The following is a 23,427-nucleotide window of genomic DNA, read 5'->3' as shown; positions in this document are numbered from 1 at the left end:
ATTTTTCTACTTGCATTTTTACGTGCTTTTGAACTACTAGGTTGGCAGAAGCTGGGACAAGTAACAGGCTTTCACTCTGTTACGTGGCACTCGGGATTCGACCCACCAAACTGCCGACCTTCTGATCGACAAGCTCAGCGTCCTAACCCACTGAGCCACTGTGTCCCTCAAGCTCACAAAAGAAGAGATGAAAACCTTCGTACCAATTACCTGATTCAACAACAACAACAACTACTACTACTAGGTTTCTAGCATCAACACGTATAATGAAAAGCATATACTTACTTTCTCCAGTACCTAGAAATTCTTGTTGCATTTCTTCAAATGCTGCTGCCTCTGATGAAATAGGGGCTGCTGTTTGAGCATTCTTCTGGTAGGGCTTATACACAACTTTGTATGGCTCTAAAGACTGGCTGTTGGTTTCCGAACCACCATACTGCAACTTTAACAACACAAATAATGTTTAAGTGCTACGTACTTGCGTAGTTTTGATTATAAAGTGCCGATAGATCGATCATGTGCCATTTATCTATTCTATTTAAGAAATTTAATTGCCGCCCATCTCATGTCAAATGACTGTCAATATCAGCTCTTGGCGACCGCATACATTTTTCTTCACAAACGTCCATAGTAAAAACAGATAATTAGAAATATAGCTAATAGGTCGCCCAAGTGATTCACAGGTCGTTCTTTACAGAAAATGGAAATGTTTTTCTGCATACAAGGCAAACTACAGGTAGTCAACTCACAACCGTTTGTTTAGTGACTCTTAAAAGTTACAACAGCACTGGAAAAAACCCGTTTTTCACACTTACGACCATTGCAGCATCCCCACTGTCACGTGACCAACATTCAGATGCTTGGCAACTGACTCATATTTATGACAGTGGCAGTGTCCCGGGGTACTACCTCTCCTAAAATCAGAGATTTTTATTTTAATAAATTTAAGAAGCCCGCTGGGGCCTACAATCATTCTTGGAGGTGAGCGTGATGCCAAAAGCTGCAGCATGTCAGTTTCCCATTTTTAAAATTAGATATTTTTTTAAAATTACAAAAAAAAATCAGAGGCAAAGAACCTAGTAATCACTACTGGGGTGTCCACAGGAACAACAGGCCCTACCCACGCTACATCAGGATGCATTCTTTCTCAAACAAGCCCTAATTTTTGTATTCAAAAGTCATGAGCGGACAATGCATAAGTTGGAAGTCCATTTTAGTTTCGTTCTAGAATGTAACTAGTTGCTACAATAGGAAAACGGGGACACAACAAAATAACCAAGTGTCACCCACAGACATACCTTCAAGGGTTCCTGCGGAGAATCAACAAAGTTTGTCACAAGGCCATGCTGGTTACTGAAGTCTTGCTGGTGGCCGTTTGTGAAGGCTCGAAAATTGGGCGGCAGATCATATACCCCGTTTTGTGGGTAATGGCTGGCTGCTTTGTAGTCATCTCCAAAATAGACACCTTCAGATCCATTTTCACTGGTCCTGCCAGAGATCTCCAACAAGCTTTTATCTTCAGCCTCACGGTGATGGAAAGGCCAGTCGCTCGCACGCATTTCACTTGGGATGTTTCCTTGGTCATACACAAAGCGGTCGACAAACACATTCTGCTCCTGCCCATAATCCTGAGAATAAACAATTTTAGTGATTATTAGTGGACAACTCTCCCTATCTCAGTTAGGAAATGTGACTAGTGTTAACACACTAGTCGTGGGAATAAGACAAGGAACACGCTGAGGTTAAGGAACAGGAACTAGTAAAATGTTAAATTTACTCATTTATTAAATGATCCTTCCATTGAAGATGACTCCGAGCATAGTCGAGCAGAGGGTTGGACTAGAAGACCTCCAAGGCCCCTTCCAGCTCTGTTATTCTGTAATTGCCAGGATAGCAACCAGCATAAAAGCTCTCCGGTGCAACATCAAAAAGAATATTATTATCTATCATTTCAGAAACTTAACAGATTCCTCCATGGCTTCAGCAGTGACAGAGCTTCTAATGTACTGCCTTTACTGGAAAAAGTTGGGCTACATTGAGATATGTATCTTCTTTGGGAATAGCCAATGTTGGGCTATCTAGCATAGGAAATGTTTTATAAAATTGGCCAAATTTCAATTCTATGAGAGCCCTGGGTCCCGGATTTTGGATGCATTCTGTAAGTTAACCCAGCTGAGGGACTTTGCTTCAAAGTCTGTTGCCCCACAATGCACCATTTCACCCTGTTAAAGGTTACGTAGACAAGCAGGACAGGACAGGAGGAGAGATAGAAAGATATTGATGGGTGATAGATACAAAGATATATATATAGATATGAATAACTGATGAAATGAGATAGATAGATAGATGATAGATAGATAGATTAGATAGATAGATAGATAGATAGATAGATAGAAGATAGATAGATAGATAGATAGATAGATAGATAGATAGATAGATAGATAGACAGACAGATGCACCATATTCAGCTTCTAACCAATCAGACAGAACAATATTTTAACATTCATTTTGGATGAGTTGGGAAATCTTGCCATTCAAATTAAACTCACACTTGGTGGGTTTGTTGCAACTGGGTGATCATTCCATTGGGCTGCGTCTTGGTCCCAGGGTTCATGCACTCTGTGCAGAAAAGACAGGGAGGTTTAGAAACCCATTCATTTGTATAGTCTCACCATGATGCGGCATACACAGGGTAACTACATTTCCCCTGTTAGCTCTCAGAAGATAAGGTGCACACCACTTGAATGCACTTTTTGTCATTTCAACATTTTTCAGAGCAAGGAGGGGGAAGGGACGAGATTCTTACTGCTCGTGTTCTTCAGGAGCACTGTATTCAGAAAGCTGATCTCCGCTGTCTTCTAGCATGTCATGAGGAAGGTCCGTCAATAGCTGTTGTAGCTGAAAGCAAAACATAAATATGGGAATAAATAAATAATCTAGTACTGAAACATACCTCGTCTACTCTCTAGACTTTAATACGAGGGGAATTTGCATTAAAAATCTTAACGATGTAGCTAGAGTCAGTCTAACGGTTGCTATTTGTCTGTTCGGCCACAAGTGTTTCTTAGAGAGCACAAATAACTCAAGCAAGGAAGGAAATTAGGGAACTTAAGAGTCGTTGTACAAAGACATTTATGAAAGCTGGCTACTTGCACAACTAGCAGACATGCAGCTTTGAGAACTGTGTTTTAATCAATAATTCAAACAGTGGATCCATTTCCAGTTTGCTATTTCTTCCCAGGAGATCCAGCTTCGAGAACTATATTTTGATCAGCTTGCTCAATGTGACATACCTGCTACCAGAGATATTTTAAAGAACTCTGGTGGCACAGTGGTTAGAATGCAGTATTGCAGGTTAACTCTGGCCACAGCCTGGAGTTCAAGCCTGACTGAACTCAAGATTGACTCAGACCTCCGTCCTTTTGAGGTCGGTACAGCGAGGACCCAGATTGTTGGGAGCAATAGGCCGGCTCTGTAAACCGCTTAGAGAGGGCTGTAAACCACTATGAAGCGGTATATAAGTCCAAGTGCTATTGCTACGAGCCAGGATACGCAATTGACAATTACCTCTGATCAACTATTTCAGTCTCAGAAGCAATCAGGAACACTAGGGTAAGCCAATCTTAATTCTTTCGTATGAGCTTTCCCTTCCGCAGTAGTACTGACCCCGCTTCACACCAAAACACCGCTTAGCTCAGGCATTGTGAGACAACTGCAATTAATGGAGTTCACTGCATTTTTAAGCACTGGCCTTTGACCGCCAATAAACTTCAAACACGCTGTTCAGTTTGTGAACAATATCAAGGCATCTATTAAAATCAGGGTATTGTCGGGAAAGACTGTCTCTCAAATCCGAAGTAGATGCTAATAATCAACCTGCACTTTTTAAGCAGAAGCTAGTGTGGAAATAGTACCGAATCTGTGCAGGACTAGCCTTTGGGGAGGAAAGGCAACAGATACAATGGTGTACAAGTAGCCCTCGACTTACAGCGGTTCATTTTAGTGACCATTCAAAGTTACAACGGCACTGAAAAAGTGACTTACGAGTTTTTCACATGAGCACTGCAGCATCCCCCATGCTCCTGTGATCAAAATTCAGACACTTGGCAACTGACTCACATTTATGACAGTTGCAGTGTCCTGGGGTCGGTCATGTGACCTCACTTTGTGACCTTCTGACAAGCAAAGTCAATGGGGAAGCCAGATTCGCTTAACAACCGTGTTACTAACTTAACTGCAGTGATTCACTGAACAACTGTGGCAAGAAAAGTCATAAAATGAGACAAAACTCACTTTACTGTCTTGCTTAGCAACAGAAATTTTGGGCTGAACTGTGGTCGTAAGTTGAGGACTGCCTGTATTATGCTTTATCTCAGAAGGAGCAGGAGTAAATATCTTTCGGTACTATCTTTCCACCCCAGTTCCCTCCATTTCAGCTGTACACTCTTCAGCTTACTTTGAGCAAATTAAATGCATTTTCAAAAAAACCTTCTGTACTTACTTGGTGCAAAGACTCCTGAATAGAATATACCTGTTCTTCTAAACCTTCTGTGAGATTTTGGTACATAGAATGGATTTCAACTAATACATCTGTGCAGTACATTTTCTTTTTCTCACATTACTAGAAAACTGTACGTAATAATATAAGCCGTTATCACATTATAACTTCTTTCCAATGGAGCCTTTAAACATGTTTATTAACTGGAGGAAAAGCAGCAGCCTAGAAATAAGATGGTGACAAACTAGAGAAATAAACTATCTGGATCTGAAAAAGTTCCTCTGTTATCAAAATCTCGATAACTCCTGGCACCAAAATTAGCAGGAAAATCACTGACTTTTCTAATTACTTTCAAATAAATCTTATTGCACACTACACAATTAGCCTCAGCACCATGAGGGAAACATCTAAAATAAAGTCCTATCTTTATTAGCTTTTACTTTTATTTATACGCTAATTATAATGAAGTAAGAAGAAAAAAATCAACTTTATGCCAACTACATCAGCTAAGATACCACTCCATAATTCTCTGGGAAATCTATTCAAACAGCTTTGCTAAAATGAAACGTATCTACAGGGATTTCTGTGATATATTAATCTTTCTGATATCCTGTAGCAAAAATATAAAATTCTAAGAGGAAGATGCAGTAAAATGCTTAACAATAGACATTTCCCCGCCAGCCCTAGCTTTCACAGAAAATTAAAACTTATAAAACACACATACTGAACTACTGCATAAAACACCATACAGTGTTTCCTTACTACCCACATTATTAAATACTCCAGACAAGAGGCATAATTCAGAGTTTGTTACAACAGCAGATAACCTGGAGGTATACAGCTTTAGTCAGAAGCAATGGGCAAGCTTTTTTAAAGGAGCAGTTCCAATAAGGCTGACATCATGAGAAACCAGAGTAAATTCAAGCAGATTATGACATCACAGAAACATATCTTTCCAAGACAATAGCTTTAATGAAAAATAGGGGAGAAGGAAGCTAAAACCATTAACGTTTTGCCAACAGGTAATTTTTACCTCTTGCTCCCTAGCATAATCCTCTTGATCATATTCGTCCTCTTCATGTTGCATCTGTAAAGCTGCACTGTCAAAATCCAGCGACATCGTTCACAAGTTGTTTTTTTGGGCCACCTGGGAAAAATAGCTATTTTAAAATTCCATGTGCAATTAATTAACCCTATAAGTAAGGCTTTGGTAAAAGAATGCCAAATCCAATGTACATTTCAGTCCACAATTATTTTGTAACTCTTATTTTGTTTCCTATAACTTTTAATCACCAAGTTGTTGATTTTCAGGGAACTTTGTGCAGGCAGATATAGGTGTTTTTGAACGTCATACTTGTTCAAAAACAGGAGCTATATCAAAGATTGTCCCCGCCCAATTCATAGATCCCTTAGTTATATGTCAATAACCAGTTTTAGTGGATTAAAAGTGGACTGCGTTATTACCTTATTTGTGAAATAAAATACAAATAATTTCTTGTATCAAGATGCAGAAGGTTAACTGAATCCTTCTGGTTTACTTAGAATGCACAGAAGAGGCTAAAAACTAGAATCTTGTAAAATTAAATCAAGAAAGCTGCCAAACAAACTCAGTTCCGTGGATCTCCTTCAGATGCAGCTTGAGAACAGTAACAGCAGCCTATTTTAACTCATAGCAGCGGCTATTTCTTATTACGCGGATTTTGGCTTTTTCTTAGATGTTGGACACCCATCTAGAATCCTTAGGAATTGGGGTGGATTAGAACTATGGTAAAATTAATTATTATATACTGGCTTTAATTAAATTATTATATAAATAATTGATAAAAAAAATTTAATCTGTCAATTACAAAAGATCGCAGCTTGGATCTGCACATATACCACGCAGCTACATTATGACGTCCTAGGTTCTCGAGAAGAACGTCATGCCAATGAAGGCCAACACCAGGCAAAGAACTGGCAGCTGTGATTTGGCTGACTGCACAATCAACCATAATAAACCACAACAGGGAACAGAAGAGAAAGAACTGGAGGGAGGGGGGGGGGAAAATCACAATTTTTTTATTTTTTTTAAAATTCCATTTATATCCCGCCCTTCTCCGAAGACTCAGGGTGGCTTACAAGCTTAGCAGTAGCCTTCATTCTGTGTATATGCCTGCTTATTAGGGCTTTCACACACACACCCCAAGCGGCATTATTACAAAGTCAGCTTAATTGCCCCCAACAATCTGGGTCCTCATTTTACCTACCTCGGAAGGATGGAAGGCTGAGTCAACCTTGAGCCTGGTGGGACTCGAACCTGCACTAATTGCAGGCAGCTGGTGTTACTTAAGGAGGCATTAGCCCACTGCTAATGCCTGCAAACAGAATTGGAACACCTGTGGCCAAAGAGAGCAAAGGGAGCAAAATAGCCTTAGGCACCTTGGGTGCAATCCCAAAACATCTAGAGCACCACTGGCATTGGCAGAAATCGCCATCCCTCCACTGCCAAAGGCAAGTTATATTCAGAATAGCTTATATCCTGAGAGGAGACGTTGAACCCCATTAAAACATCCATGTCTGCCTATCCCAGGTCCTTGGAAAGGGCTCAGTAGGTGGGTGTATGTTGTACATACTATGTTTTAAATGTGTTGTGTATGTGTACACTTTTGAGAGGAAGCAACTTTCATTTTTAATGTGTGCCATTGTGCCCACAGGAAAAAAAAAGACAATAAAGGTTATCTATCTATCTATCTATCTATCTATCTATCTATCTATCTATCTATCTATCTATCTATCTATCTATCTATCTATCTAAAAAATGCCAAATCCACTCTGAACATCTGGCCCTGATAGGCCTAGCCATAATATCCAATCCTCCCAGATCAATAACTGCCCTTTTTTCCTATCTACATCCCCCCCTCCTTGCATTGGAAAGCGCATGCGTTGTTCTCACGGCAGTCAAGGTTCTAGTCCGCAGTGAGGGGAAAAAATATTACTATTTTTTAAGAAAAACTGCCCGTGGTGGAATTTTTTTTACGTTTCTCCTAAAACTGGTAGTCAGGGAAAAACCACGAAGCGCCGCCTGAGAAGGAAAAGCGCTCCGAAGGGGAAGTCGAGGCCTCGTTTCCATAGCGACGACCAGTAACCGTCACCACCTTCCTCCGGGGCCCTTCCCCAGCCCAGCCGTCCACGTTTCTCGGAGCCCGAGCCTCACTCGTCACCCACCCCGCCTTGTATACGAGCAGCCCGGCCGAATCACCTTCTCGCCAGCGCTTCGCATCCCCGTTCGAGGACCCTGTTGTTGTTTTTTCCTCCCCTTCCGTGTGACAACCGAACCCTCTATTCGTTCGGGGAGGGGCCTGTGCTTATGGACAACGCATCCACTCAATGAGACGGCATATCGTCCAATAGGGTGACGAATGGAGCGCAGGGGAAGGCGGGGCTTTCGCTTGTCTCTCTCCTCCCCCTTAAACATGTTCGGTTGCCCCGCGCCGCTCTATTGCTTTTGAAAGCTGGCGCGGGCGGTGGCGGGAAGAGAAAGCTGATCGGCGATTGGCTGAGAGGTTTAGCCAATCGGGAGAGTGAGGGGCGGGCAAATTACGTTAAAAGTCCTTTAAATTGAACGCTTTTTATCTAACGAGGGTGGGCAGACTAGCGCTTAAACTTGAGATTCACAAAGCAAAGCGAACAACACACTAAAGGCATAGATCAGGGTTTGTTTTTTTAAAAAATTAAGCAACTTTTAAGAGCAGTGGACTTCAACTCCCAGAATTCCCCAGCCAGAATTCTGGGAGTTGAAGTCCACCCCTCTTAAAGTTGCCAAGTTTGAAAAAATATTGGCATAGATTTAAAAAACGTGCATACTGAGCTCATGTATCTTTAGCTCCAGAAGTTGTTTTCAATACATTAAAAAAATCCACTTGAATTACAGTATCTCATACTTTTATTAACAATAACTAACTGTAAAGGTAACTTGTTATCCTTGAGCAACCGGAATCAATCATCTTCGCTAAGGTGCCCATAAATTATTCACAGATTTATCCATGAATATCTTGCCCACCCATTTTAACATGTTAACCCAGGGGTCCCCAACCCCCGGTCTCTGGGCCAGTACCCGGCTGTGGCACGCCAGCAACCAGTCCACATAAAAAAGCAAAGCCCCATTTGCGAGATGCAGGCAGCACACAAAACCACACACCTTCCGGTCCATGGAAAAACCTCTCTCCACGGAACCGGTTCCTGGTGCCCAAAAGGTTGGGGACCTCTGTGTTAATGGATTCCCTGAATGGAATATATTTCACCACTGGACAAATCTTTTAACGCTGCCAAGGAAAAGTTAGCTATTTTTTATGGCGGTCATGAACTATCATAGAAAATAAAAATACATGTAATATAATCAAAACTTTAATTTCTGTCTGGACTGCCCTTCAAGGCTATTTGAGATGCTATTGTGACAATTTGATGATATGCCAAATTCTCCCCTCTCCGCTGATGGTTCCAATGTAGCAATGAAAAATAACCAGAAAAATATTGCTTCTGGTTAAGTGGACTTTGAAAGCAGCATAATAAATGCATATATCCGCCAAGGATGTTCCATCTGCTGAGCTAAATGACATTGTAACTATAAAACCCTCCTCAGGTTTTTGGGCTAAATATTGCCTTTTAACTGCAACAGCCTTGTTGGATCCAAACAAAACTGGATGACAAAAATGACAATCTGAAGAAAATGTTTCACACCCGTATAAGATCCTTTCCACAGATAGAGAAAGCGAATCACCCCTAGCAAGCTGCTATGTTAGGTTTTTTTTTTACTAACTGGTTAAAAGAAAAGATTAAGGCAAAATTTATTGTTTATAAAACATAATAGCTGGCTGCACTTATACTTGAAGCCAAATACAACCTAAGTGATCGCTTAGTACAAAACTATCCATTTGCTTGATCCTTCCTCTTTTCATCCACACCCATATTACATCTCCCTGACCACTGATATTACTAATCACTCAACATGTAACACATTGATCGTTTTTCATTTGCCAAGCTGTGCCTTGAAAGTGGGACAAAAACCATACACCTGAAAACAGGTCCACAGACAAAATTTATTTGCAAATGTTATGATCATAAAGAGGAAACTGATATGTGTGTATAACATTCAAATTTCCAGGGATGAGAATTATAGGAGAGAATTACTAGTCTACTGCTTGTAGAACATGAACACTGTGCTAGTGTGTGTGTGTGTGTGTGTGTGTGTGTGTGTGTACATATATATAAATTTGAAGATACCCTGAGAAAACTCTATTTCATGTCTATCTGCATCATGTGCAATGCAATATTAAAGATGTGCATTTAAAAGTAAAATCCATTCCTGATACAGCTTAATAAACCACAATGGACCAGTATTTAACTGCTTGCTTTTAAGCAGATAATTAAGCTAAGAAAGGACATCTTTACATGATGTCTGAATTTAGGATTATTTTTGAGTCCATGCAAATTCTTGTGGTTGGCTTAAAATCTAGATGTTGCCCATAATTTCAACATTACACCTCTCTTCTTACACACTGCCAGGAATGAATCAGCTCTGTGCAGGAATCCATTGCTTCTTAGCATCCTGATTTATGAAGCCAGGATTCCTGGCTTAAACTGGCATGCAAGAATGGCCCTTGAGATTAGTAAAACTCAGCCAAGGTGAGGGTGCTTAAGTGTTCACTTCAGAAATTCAAGCGGTTGTCCGGGTTAACTGCTCTTGGTATGGGGTTGGATTAAAAGACTTTACAATCTCTTCCAACTTTATTGATTCTATTTTGTGATTCTTGAATCTGCCCTCAAGAGCAAAAGCTTAGCATTGCTTTAAACAGCACTGGATTCATTGATAGCATTCACGTTTCTTTTCAAAGTTGCAAGGAATAGATTTGCAGAAATCTCTTTCTCTCCATTATATATATAAACAACAGAACCACTCCAGGTATATTGATTTACAGAATATTTCCAGTTGAAAACACATACAGGGATAATGTTTATTTTAAAAAAATCTTTTCTTAACTAATAGGAATAAATGAAACCCGATCCCCAAAAATACAGAATGAAGGAAAATAGAAAGCGTGCAATAAAAAAATGAAATAGCTTCTGAACAAAACAATATATTTGCTCAGCCAGAAATAATAATGTATGATTGCCTTTTTTCTTTTATCTCACACTCCCCAAACTATACGCAACTATCATTTTTATTTTTGCTGGTCCAGTTGCAGTGTCTTTACCTACAGGCCAGTAGGCAAACATTTTGCAGATTTAAGTTTTTGGTAACCCTTTGGCATCCTGGTAGAACTGCATTATACAATATATTTACTTAAGAAAGCTATATCTACCACATTGTTAGTGTCTGTTTCAAAATGATAACTAATTTCCATATATAAACTTAGTAAGCATTACAGCCTCATTTAAAAACCAGCAACCTTATAACTAGGCCAGTGAGCATCACCATTCCATCAGGTAGATTGGTGGGGATTTTTAATAATAAAATGTGCTTATTGCTGACTGGAAATCCCTTAGTTGTTTTTTTTTGTATGAAACAGGGGAAAAAAGAATTTATGATTTATGGTTTTCATGATTAGATAGAATATATTATAGGGAAAAAAGGATTATATTGTAACCATAGAGCAAGAGGTAAATTTATAATTGTACTTATAAGTGCTTCAAAGCTACTTCTTTGTGTAACTTTTTTCTTTTTCTATTCATTTACTTTTTTTCTTTCACGCACTTTTAGCTCGCTCTTTCTTTTCTTTTTCTCCCTCTCTATTCATTGCTAAGAGTCTTTATCTTCTATTTTTAAAAATCTTTTAATAGAATATATTTTACAAAATGAATTGAGCTTGATGCCTGTTGATGTCATGGATACACAAATGTCATTTCCTTGGCAGCAAGAGAGACGTGGTTTCATGGTCCTTCTTCAGAACGTTTTCTGAGATCCCAGTCCAAGCTACATTCCTGAGATTTCCTTGTGGTCTCTCATCTGAATGCAAATCAGGTTCAATTTTTCTCAAGCTCCTTGAAATCACCCCAGGAATGACTCAAATAAATTTATCAGCTAAAAAAAACCCCCACAGCTCAGTAAAAATATGAGTCATTTCCCAAACCACCTACATTAAAAGGCACATTTTCAAGTAGGTTTTGCTCCGGGAAGGTTGGCTTGTGCTTTGACACCTTTTTATGATCTCTCAAAAATGTTTTGTGAGTACCTCTGGCTCCTGATTTCTCCCCAGCCTCTTGGTCTCTCCAGGGATATGTTTCGCTAAACTAAAATAGTTGTCACTGGTTAGATGCAACATAGAGATGTGATTAGGTCAATGTTTCTCAACCTCAGCCACTTCAAGACATTTGGATTTCAACTCCCAGCATTCCGCAGTCATGTTGACTCAGGAATTCTGGGAATTGAAGGCCACACCACTTAGTTGCTGAAGTTGAGAAATACTGACTTAGGCCAATGCACTGGACGTAGACACACAAACACACACACACACACACACACACACACAGAAGAATTCATCTGTAACCTCATCTAGAGGTATCTCCTATTCTTTGTCGAATTGTGTGTGCAGGAAATGAGTCCAGAATAGTCACTAGGGATATTGAGGAGACTGACAAAAGAATTATCTTGAAAAGAAGGTGAGTCAACAAAATTAGTCCTTAGAATGCAGTTGCCCTAATTCTCTTCTCACAGGCTGGCTGAGCCTTAATTCACGTCCAGAAGAGATGATTGGCAATTTGTTTTCCATATGGTAGCGGATAAGATGATCCACACTATCGAATATATGATCTTTGGTTCTGACCTGGGAAAAAACAAAGAGCATCCAAGAATTTAGTAAGCAAGAAGTCCTCAAATTCTACAATATTGTCCACCCTTAAAGGATAGCATGAATTTGTGCAGCCCACCTAAAAGATATAAAGGATTTCATTGGTGTTAAGGCTAGGGAAGAAATCAATATGCCGCTTACTTGTATGTATTTGATATGTCTATGTAACAAATAAAACATGAATAGGACCACTTTGTAAAGTCATTACCGAGTGGTTTTTGTTTTTTTACTGATGAATGGGTCTTGTGATTCGAAAATAATGGCTTACAAATATAACTAAAGAATCTAATCACACATCATATTTATTTGAAACACACTGTAAAAAGAGACTAGGTTTATTTTTTATTTTTTTGTGCATTTGTAACTTTCCGGGAGTGTCGCAACTTTATGGATTTTCTATGAATGTTCACTGGGACATGTTTTGATATTAAAAGTATATTATGTTATGGTTGACTAGCAATTCAAGACAGGAGCATCCACAAGGGGAGAATGGGCCAAAAAAAGGCTTTAGGATTGGATCTTAATTTTGGTATTCCCTTCACGGATACCCTGGTTTGAGGGCTCTTAGTATCTTTGAACAGCTGGTAGAATGTCTTACTTTATGACCATAGCTTTGAGGGGTCTTTGGTGCTCTCTGAGCTTGGTTGTTTTCTTGCAGATGTTTCATTACTCACACTATGGAACATCATCAGTGCTAGTGATGAGTTTTGGTGATTAGCACTGATGGTGTTGCCTACTTTGGGTCATGAATGATCTGCAAGAAAACAACCAAGCTCGGAAAGCACCAAGATCCCCACAGTCCTCCTCCTCCACCTTCTCCACTCCACAAACCCCACTTTCTTCTACCACTGTTGATGCTACCTAGTTTGGGTCATGAAACATCTGCAAGAAAACAACCAAGCTCAGAGAGCACCAAGGATCCCTCATTTCAGCCTCGAGCTACAGACATTCAGCTTTATTGGGACCATTGCCTTAATTGTTCCTACCTTGCCTTCAGGATCCACCAACAAGAGATGTTTTACTTGTCCTCCTTGAAGTCCACTCAGGACATATTGGCCAGGTGAGGTTGTACTCTCCCGTACCAGGAAGTCTCCGTTGTTTCTTAAGAGATTCTCTGCTTGTCTCCTGGATATCTTCCCATGGTAACATTCTTCATTCCAAAGAGGTGTCTTTGCGTCTGCAATGCCTCCGAGGCCTGCCATGTCACTGGACCCTCTCTGCTCTACAGTGTCCAGTGCTTCTGAAAATGAAACACAAGTTAAAGAGACCAGCTGTCTGCAGTGTATGTACGAGTACACCCATGCGAAGTGAGTGGGGTTTTATGTCTTGAATAAGCCACAGCTGTCAGGATGTACAAAACAGACTGCGCCCACGGACCTAAAAAGAGCAGAGTATCATAATCCTGTAGCCGAAGGGTCTCCAAACTTGGAAAGTTCGAGACTTGTGGACTTCAACTCCCAGAATTCCTCAGCCGCCCATCAGTCAGTCACCAGCCCTGATGCTGTTACCTAGTTTGGGTCACGAAATGTTTTGAAGAAAACAACCAAGTTCAGAGAGCAGCAAAGACCCCTCATTTCAACCCTGGGCTACAAATATTCTCCTTTATTGGCATAAGTCCTGCCTCGGCTGTAGTTTTTATTCATTTTAAAGATGGCGTGACAGCAGTCTTCCAATAACCTGACGGGCTGCCAGTCAGGAGTGGATTTACAGATGTGGATTTATGAACAGAATGAGAACCAATGGATGTTAGTTTTATGGAAGGAAACACTAAGCTATTGTTATTCTGTAATAGAACAGTTTGGCTCCTCAAGTCTTGGTTTGCTCCATCACCTGAGCTTTCAAAGGTTGGAGAGCATCTGAGATACCTGCCCTGAGCAGTGGATTAGATTAGAAGACTCTAAATCTCTTCCAATTTTATGATTCTATTCCATGATCTTAAGTCTGCCCCTTAGGAGCGAAAGCTTAGCATTGCTTCAAACAATGCTGGATTTGTCTATAACGCTCACGTTTCTTTTCAAAGCTGCAAGGAACAGATGTGCAGAAATAGAAGCCGTCTTGAGTAAGGAACTGGATTTGTGGAGCTGTGTTCCGAAGGGAGGATTCTGGTCATACCTGATGTCGTTTGTAAGTTTTGAGTATTGATATATCGAGGGTCATCAAAAAGATCCACTTTACTGCTACTTTTCAGCAATGGAGCATCTTGATTTGCTGCCTGAGTTGGTTTGCTGATACCTGCAATTAATCATCACAACAAGATCTTCTTTAGCTTTTCAAAAAACAAAAAAACAAAAACCCAACAGCACAAAATGCCATTTCAATTAACCAAATTAATGCAAGTTATCCCACCAAGAAAAGGTAAGGATTGTCTGAGTTCCTAGTATTTTAGTACCTAAAAAAGCCCAATGTCTAACATACACTGTCTGCCTTAAAGAAACACCGCTGTCAAGGAAAATATCTAAATCACCCCATTCTGACTGAAATACAATTACTATAATATTATCAATCAAACAGAATAAAGCTGGAAGGACTTTAGAGGTCTTCTCGTCCGGTCTTTTCTTTAAAAAAAAACCTCCAGAGATGAAGCCCCTACAACTTCTGAAGGCAAGCCATTCCACGGGTTCAATTGTTCTTACTGTTAGGAAGTTGCTCCTTAATTCCGGGTTGCTTCTCTCCTTTTGGTGCTTTGGAAAATAAGTCTCCTCCGCCCCCGCCCCCCCCGGCTCTTCTTTGTGGCAGCCTCTCAAATACTGGAAGACTGCTATGTCCCCCCTAGCCCTTCTTTTCTCTAGACTGGCCTTTCCCAAATCCTGCAACTGTTCTTCATATGTTTTTGTCTCCGGGCCCTTAATTATGCTGGAATTGGGTATGTGTAGTTTAATGAAGAGAAGGGCGAGGGGTGACATGATAGCAGTATTCCAGTATCTCAGGGGATGCCACAAAGTAGAGGGAGTCAAGCTATTCTCTAAAGCACCTGAAAGCAGGACAAGAAGCAATGGATGGAAACTAGTCAAGGAGAGAAGCAACCTAGAACTAAGGAGAAACTTCCTGATAGTTAGAACAATTAACCAGTGGAACAACCTGCCTCCAGAAGCAGTGAATGCTCCAACACTGGAAGTTTTTAAGAAGAGACTGGACAGCCATTTGTCTGAAATGGTATAGGGTTTCCTGCCTGAGCAGGGGGTTGGACTAGATGACCTCCAAGGTCCCTTCCAACTTCTTCTTCTTCTTCTTCTTCTTCTTCTTCTTCTTCTTCTTCTTCTTCTTCTTCTTCTTCTTCTTCTTCTTCTTCTTCTTCTTCTTCTTCTTCTTCTTCTTATTATTATTATTATTATTATTATTATTATTTATTAATTATTATTATTATTTAGTTGCTCTTCCTTGCATGTTTTCCAACATCTCAACATCTTTTCTTTTTTTATTATAATATGGTGAATTCTAATCAGCGTGATTAGAATTCATTAGAAAAGTGTGGACTGCATTAGCGTGGATAAGAACACGGACAGAAGAATATGTAAACAGGGCTAATTGAACAATGACTGGGGGGTTTGAGGGCTGCATCTTTCTCCCTCTTCTCTTTCGCCTTCTTCCTTACAGATACTTGCAAAGGGTTTGCTTTCTATCCGAATCCGAGTAGCACCAACCTGAGGAAGTCTCAGGTGGCCTCACAAAGAAGCCTCGGGGTCCACAAATCTTGACTATCCCCAACGGGTGTCCTCATGAGTGTTTCCACCTTTGATGGCTCCTGGAAGACTCTTTTTTGGTGGCTTTATGGAACCGGATCAAAATGACAATACCTATTCTAGAATGTGAAGACGTATAAAACCCGCCCAAGAGATGTCAGTTGAACAGTACAGCCAGTGGTGGGATTCAAATAGGTGAACAACCGGTTCTCTGTGTAGATGCCGCTTCCGGAAGTCCGTTCTGGGCCTGGGCCACAAAATATTAGCTATCTGCCAAAGCGGTGCGAACCGGCTGAATCCCACCACTGAGAATAGCATCTAGTCTTCATCTCTGCTACTTCTCTTTGCCTGTAATTCAGCACCAGGCACCGTGAATCAATGGAGGATGGTTCCATTCAGCTGGTCTCTTCCTGTACTAGCTACTGGGGAAGATGGAGGCAGTTTGAGATTCCAGACAGACTGGATTCTATGATTTCTTTTACCAAGACAGGAAGGCAAGAATCAGCTCTCTTTAAGATACAGGCAACTCACCTGCTGCTCTGTGCTCATCTGGGCAGTTTTCATAAAGCTGCTTAGAACTGGGACTATCCTCCTAAAAAAAAAGAAAGAAAGAAATACAGAAACAAATTACTCTGAGGAATTCTCGGCAGATCCAGACTCTGAACAACGGCAGGAGATTTACTCAGAATTCAGGTTGATTCTTCCAGAAGGCCTAAAATCCATTCTAAAGTGAACATAGGTTCAACACGCGGTGTGATGCTCAATGATACCCACCACCCGTATGCTTACTCCACATTGTTGCTGCTCCGTAGGGATGGGACGGTTCATCCCTTCTTCTGGGATTATCTTCAGCCTGACGTCGGACAGCCCACCTACAGGAGGTTCCTTCCCAGGAATTTCATTATAGTATCCACAGTCTTCCTTCTCTTGAATGTTCCATGCGGATCCATCAAGACTCACCCCTTCTCTGTGCAAAAACAAGCCAAAGCTGAAATACACAACTTTGATAGCACCACGTTAAGTCAGAGGGTGGTTTATTATTTCTGAGGGGCTCTTGGTGGTCTCTGAGCTTGATTGTTTTCTGGCTGACATTTCATGACCCAAACTAGCACCTGACGATGTTACCTAGTTGGGTCATAAAATGTCTGCAAGAAAGCAGGCAAGCTCAGAGACCACCAAGGACCCCTCATTTGAAGCCTTTACATTGTCCTTTATTATTTCTGCTCTCCATTCCTATACAAGGGCTTGAAAAAGAAAAGCACAATCTACTAGACAATGCCTACGAACAAACACCACACGAAAAGAAACACTAGAATTTTAAAAAAAGATTTTAAAATAAGGTAGCCGATCACCACAATGAACTACTGAAAGCCTTCTCCTCCTTTGGAACTGTCCAGAAGTCTAAAGCTGATCGTGAACGAATTGAAGCCCCTTCACCACATCTCCCAATGACACTGAAATTGGTGGTCTATGAGTTACTCCTCAAAGGCTGCTGAGAGAACACTGGAGGAGAGCTTCTCTTGTTAAATTTGGAAAAAAAAAACACCATGGGTGAGGATAAGGGTAGGATATATAAGTGCCTCTTTCCTCCCCTCCCCCTTTATAGTATGTCTTCTGAAAAGAACAACTTGTGTTGAGCCTTGCTTTTTAATTTATCACAACATAATTTGATGAAAAGACAGGAACAGGAAAGAGATATGGGCCATGCAGTTTGATTAGGAGAACATGACTCAAGAATTTAATTATGTGATTCACAGGAACTGGAAAAGCCATTTCCCATCTGTTCATCTCCCAGGGCAGAGGGGGATCAACACAGAATATACAGTATTATTTGCCATCTCAGCCTGGTGCACTCCAATTGCCTTAGGTTTCATGTGTCAAAGACCTCTACCGCTCGGACAATGTGAACGCTGAAATCCAACCCAACTGGACACTAAGATGGAAAATAACTCTGGTCCAGCTAGCAAAGCATTAAGCAATGCGTGGCACGGCAAGTAAAATCTTTCACAGTACGGTTGCAAGAAAACCCTCTTAATTTGAAATCTGTGAATTTCTTTCCCTTTCAGAAGAATGGCAAGGTATCATTAGCCTCGTCGTTTAAAAACACCATTAAATAAATGTGAATTTTATTTATTTACTTATCCAACCTGCTTGTTCTTCCTCCTGTCTCCAAGGCTACTCCCACATTAGACAGTCCTCGACTTAGGCTTACAAATTTCTGTTGTTAAGCGAGATATTTGTTAGGTGAGTTTGGTCCTGTTTTTACGACCTTCTTTGCCACAGCTGTTAAGCGAATCCCCACAGTTGTTAAGTTAGTCACATGGTTGCTAAGTGAATCTGGCTTCTTCCCCATTGACTTTGCTTGTCAGAAGGTCGCAAAAGGGGACCACGCAACCATCTTAAGTACCAGTCATTGCTAAGCATCTGAATTTTAATCACATGACCGTGGGGATACTAGAACAGCCATAAGCATGAGAAATGATAATAATAATAATAATAATAATAATAATAATAATAATAATAATAATAATAATAATATAAAGTTGGAAGGGACTTTGGAGGTCATCTAGTCCAACCCCCTGCTCAGGCAGGAAACCCTATACCATTTCAGGCAAATGGCTGTCCAGTCTCTTCTTAAAAACTTCCAGTGTTGGAGCATTCACCACTTCTGGAGGCAGGTTGTTCCACTGGTTAATTGTTTTGTCAGGAAGTTTCTCCTTAGTTCTAGGTTGCTTCTTTCCTTGGTTAGTTTCCATCCGTTGCTTCTTGTCCTGCCTTCAGGTGCTTTGGAGAAGAGCTTGGCTCCCTCTTCTTTGTGGCAGCCCCTGAGATTGTAAGTTGCTTTTCAAAGTGCCCTCCTAATTTTGAACGGTCACTAAACGAACGCTTGTAAGTCCAGGACTAACTCTGCCATTCCACGGCTGCCTTCCGAAAGCCTTTGCTTACCTTTCCTTGGGAGCCATCAAAGCAGGAGAGGTCTTCAAGTATTGTCTGAAGCGGAGCTCAAAAGCTTGTCCAACGGTATTGATGACTTCTTGAGCTATTCCAGAGGGACACTCCAAAATATGGCATGCTGAAAGACAACAGCCACAAGGAAAAAAAGAGGTGAACGGAATGTGGTTGGTCCTTGACTCCTGGCCACAATCGAACCCAAAATTTGTCTTGCTAAACGAGACATTGTTTAAGTGAGTTTTGCTCCATTTTACAAACCTTTTCCCGCCCCGGTTGTTAAGTGTGAATCGCTGCAGTTGCTAAGTTAACACAGTTGTTAAGAGATTCTGGCTTCTTCCCCATTGACTTTGCTTCTCAGGGGCACTGCAACCGTCATAGTTGCCAAGCATTTGTCATGTGATCACTGTTTGAGCGCTTGGCAACCGGCTCACCTTTACAAATGCTTGTATCCCGTCGTCACGTGACCATGATTTTTGAGGTGGGATTTTTTTTCTTTTTCCAGCATTTACTTTCAGTTTCTGACAAAAAAAAACGCCCACTGGGTAAAATGGATTTGTTTAACGACTGTGATGTTTGCTTAACGACCATGCAAAAAAATGTAAGTCAGGAGCTATCTGTATTTTTAGGATCAGAACCCAACAGTCTCGTGTCCTTTGCTTTTTTGTTCTTTTTGGGTTGTTTTTTTTACTGCATTTTGGATTAAAAACATGGCTTGTAGGATCGTGGCAATTAAAGTCTAATACCTACAAAGGGCAACCCTTTGAAAAGGCTGCAGCGCAGAAAGTTCCAGATACAGTCCTCTCCTTATAACCGTTCATTCAGTGATCATTCGAAGTTACAACGGCACTGAAAAAAGTGACTTATGACCATTATAAATGGCCACTGACTCATATTTACGACGGCTGCAATGTCCCGGGATCATGTGATTCCCCCTTTTGCAAACATCTGACCAGCAATGTCAAAGGGGCCAGATTTACTTAACAACCATTTTTAACAACTGTGGCAAGAAAACTCGTAAAATCGGGCAAAAATTCACTTAACAAATGTTTCACTTAACGAGAGAAATTGTGAGCTCAGTTGGGGTTGTAAGTTGAGGATTACCTGTTCCATCATACCTCTGGCTTGCAAAAATCACATGTTGATAGTTTGCCTAATTTTGCTAATTCCTGGCAAGTGAAGAATGTCGTGTTGAAATTTGATCAAGACTTTATTCGTTCCTAGCCACACTTCCTCATCTTAACCATCAGAGGGCACTTTTATAACAATAAATTAAGAAAAAGGACTGCAAATAAATAAAACTTCAGGGGGGGTTGTTGTTTTTTTTAATAAGAAAACCCATGTAATTCATATCCGGGATGTAAAGATAGAGAAGATTAAAAAAAAAATTCCAGTGAAAAGGCACACTCATCCCCAGATTTTTCTCAAGAAATTATTGGCTTTACCTCTTTGATTAACAGGATCCTTAGCAACATAGGCGACATAATCTGTAGTATCCTAAAATACACATAAAACAAAAGGAATAAGTCTTTTTTAATATGAATATTATTTTATGTTTCTAAATAACCACCTCACTTGACTGCTAGGTTTAAGTGGTCAAAAAAAAGGAGGTTTGTAAGAAGATAACAAAAAATTAAAACAAGAGGATGATGGCATTTTCGAGTGATAAGTGTTTTTCATTCTAAGCATAATTTTCCTAAAACACACATAAAACAAAAGGAATAAGTCTTTTTAAATATGAATATTATTTTATGTTTCTAAATAACCACCTCACTTGACTGCTAGGTTTAAGTGGTCAAAAAAAAAGGAGGTTTGTAAGAAGATAACAAAAAATTAAAACAAGAGGATGATGGCATTTTCGAGTGATAAGTGTTTTTCATTCTAAGCATAATTTCCTCAATATTCTATCATTGAACTCTATTCCTAATATGATGCCACTGGTTCTGATTTACCATTCATTCACAATTGTGTTTTACTTCCAACAATGTTCTTAAATTGAAACTTCTATACTTACTGGATCCCCCCCAGAGGCAAATGAAATGGACTGCATATGATGGTTTGCAATAATCTGAGAAGGAAAAAGAAAAAAATAGGTGGTGTCCATGTACAGCTCATCCAGAAACGATTGGTAAATTATCTCTGCAAAAGTCAGCATATTGACAATTCATAAATTCTGCATACAGACCAATGGAGCCAGTCAGATAGAAGCACCCAAAAGCCCACATGCTTAGAATAGACAAATTTCCTCTAACTCACATCCCCAGCTTCTGGGTGTCATATAAATTCCCAGGTCTCCTTTTGTGCACCCTGAAAGATATTACAGGGATGCACCTAATCCCTTGCCAAAGAGCCAAGTGCTTGGTGTAGTGAAGTGGTTCCCAACCGTTTCTATACCCTGCAACCCTAGAATGCTTCCGATATACTCTCGCACCCCTTACAAAAGTTCAAAATGAATTGTGCAAATACACTATAATTTTGAAACTTCTAAACCCACGTTTTGGCACCCCCCTGGAATATCGTCTCGCACCCCCAGGTTGGGAAACTCTGGTGTAGTGGTTAAGGCACTGGATGAGAAACTGGGAGACTGTGAGTTCTAGTGTTATCTGAAGCACAAAGCCAGCTGGCTGACCTTGGGCCAGCCAGTCTCGCTTAGCCCTAGGAAGCAGGTAATGGCAATCACAGCTGGAAAAGCCTTGCCTCCAAACCGCAGGGACCAGTTCAGACTGTCGCCAGGATTGAGTCAACATTGACTCAAGGATACGGTTAGGAAAAATAATAATAACTCACTTGGTTACGGTATGACAACAGATGGAATTCAAAAGCAAAATATTTATGACAAAACGCTAGATCTGCAGCCTTTGCTGCTTGGATCAGCACCTCAAGGACCAACCCTACCTGCTGGCTGTCGGTGTTCCACAAAGTAAGATTGGTTGTTGAGATGGTCAGTTTTATATGTGTGCCAGAAAACTGAAGATTGCTTTTGCCAAGCACAGGAGAAAGAAATTTAGCTGGAGGCTGTAAAGACAAGCAGAATGTTGGTTTCTTATTTCATATTTCACCTAAGGAGATTAATGGTTTCATTGGCAGATGTTTGTTACAAGGTTCCTGCCAGGAATGTCATGGGGCTGAGGAATTCTGGGAGTTGAAGTCCACAAGTCATAAAAGGGCCAAGTTTGAAGACCCCTGCCCTAAGTGGACAATGCTAGAGAATCCAGAGGCATTTGCAAAGTTTCTAATTAGCTTTAAAATGGTACTCCATGCTAATGGGACAACACTTGTTAATTTCCATTAATTCATCATCATCATCATCATCATCATCATCGTAATGTTGGAAGGGACCTTGGAGGTCATCTAGTCCAACCCCCTGCTCAGGCAGGAAACCCCATACCATATCTGACAAAAGGCTGTCCAGTTTCTTCTTAAAAACTTCCAATGTTGGAGCATTCAGAGCTTCTGGAGGCAGGTTGTTCCACTAATTAATTGGTCTAACTGTCAGAAAATTTCTCCTTAGTTCTAGGTTGCTTCTCTCTTTGGTTAGTTTCCATCCGTTGCTTCTTGTCCTGCCTTCAGGCGCTTTGGAGAATAGCTTGACTCCCTCTTCTCTATGACAGGCCCTCAAATATTGGAAGACTGCTATCATGTCACCCCTCGCCTTTCTCTTCATTAGACTAAAGGTAAAGGTAAAGGTTCCCCCGCACATGTGTGCTAGTCATTTCCAACTCTAGGGGCCGGTGCTCATCTCCGTTTCAAAGCCGGAGAGCCAGCGCTTGTCCCAGGACGTCTCCGTGGTCATGTGGCCGGCATGACTAGATGCCAAAGGCGCACGGAACGCTGTTACCTTCCCACCGTAGTCGTCCCTATTTTTCTACTTGCATTTTTACGTGCTTTCGAACTGCTAGGTTGGCAGAAGCTGGGACGAGTAACAGGCGCTCACTCTGTTACGCGGCACTCAGGATTCGACCCGCCAAACTGCCGACCATCTGATCGACAAGCTCAGCGTCCCAACCCACTGAGCCACCGTGTCATTAGACTAGACATACCCAATTCCAGCAACCATTCCTTGTAGGTTTTAGCCTCCAGACCATCTTTGTTGCTCTTCTCTGTACGAATATGAGGGCTATATGAGGGTTCCCTAAGACACGTAGATATATTTTGTATGTGTTGATGCTTCAAGTAAAAGGCAAACCTCTTAAGGCCCAGAGGGAGTTCATTCCTTCAAAGAAGCTTAGTTGGCCATCAAAGGTAGATTTACCTTCCTTTTTTTGGTGTTCCCGTGTATTCCTGGCACAGCTTCACACAGACGACTTATTGCTTCCCTGGGGAAAAAAAACAAAAGCAAAAATGGAAAAGGATTTACATCAGAAACGTGGGAGAGAGAAACCGTCAATTCAGGATGCACACAGCATTGAATAGAACTCCAGATGTGTCTTTCTTTCTGTGACTTAAATGGTTTGTGGTTCTAGATAATGCGTTGTAT

The 23,427-nt window shown here is 40.8% G+C and overlaps 2 protein-coding genes across 2 annotated transcripts in view; both read right to left on the bottom strand.

Moving 5' to 3' along the window:
- CEP152 (centrosomal protein 152) overlaps positions 1-7,789 on the bottom strand; it is a 29,748-nt gene extending 21,959 nt beyond the window's left edge. The window contains exons 1-6 of the mRNA XM_083371665.1: positions 7,737-7,789; positions 5,532-5,645; positions 2,807-2,898; positions 2,550-2,619; positions 1,299-1,628; positions 286-442 (exon numbers count right to left, since the gene is read on the bottom strand). Of these exons, the coding sequence (XP_083227791.1) occupies positions 286-442; positions 1,299-1,628; positions 2,550-2,619; positions 2,807-2,898; positions 5,532-5,618 (736 nt within the window). The 5' untranslated portion in view covers positions 5,619-5,645; positions 7,737-7,789. The remainder of the gene's footprint in view (positions 1-285; positions 443-1,298; positions 1,629-2,549; positions 2,620-2,806; positions 2,899-5,531; positions 5,646-7,736) is intronic.
- A 1,765-nt stretch (positions 7,790-9,554) lies between these two features.
- Positions 9,555-23,427, bottom strand: part of SHC4 (SHC adaptor protein 4) — a 36,845-nt gene continuing 22,972 nt past the window's right edge. Inside the window, exons 3-12 of the mRNA XM_083371677.1 lie at positions 23,203-23,266; positions 21,846-21,965; positions 20,965-21,018; positions 20,396-20,447; positions 18,948-19,074; positions 16,791-16,968; positions 16,533-16,593; positions 14,434-14,553; positions 13,308-13,561; positions 9,555-12,297 (exon numbers count right to left, since the gene is read on the bottom strand). Of these exons, the coding sequence (XP_083227803.1) occupies positions 12,148-12,297; positions 13,308-13,561; positions 14,434-14,553; positions 16,533-16,593; positions 16,791-16,968; positions 18,948-19,074; positions 20,396-20,447; positions 20,965-21,018; positions 21,846-21,965; positions 23,203-23,266 (1,180 nt within the window). The 3' untranslated portion in view covers positions 9,555-12,147. The remainder of the gene's footprint in view (positions 12,298-13,307; positions 13,562-14,433; positions 14,554-16,532; positions 16,594-16,790; positions 16,969-18,947; positions 19,075-20,395; positions 20,448-20,964; positions 21,019-21,845; positions 21,966-23,202; positions 23,267-23,427) is intronic.

This window comes from Vipera ursinii, assembly GCF_947247035.1.
Source record: "Vipera ursinii genome assembly, chromosome: 11".
NCBI classification, from domain to species: Eukaryota; Metazoa; Chordata; class Lepidosauria; order Squamata; family Viperidae; genus Vipera; species Vipera ursinii.
This window is presented reverse-complemented; position numbering and strand designations above follow the sequence as displayed.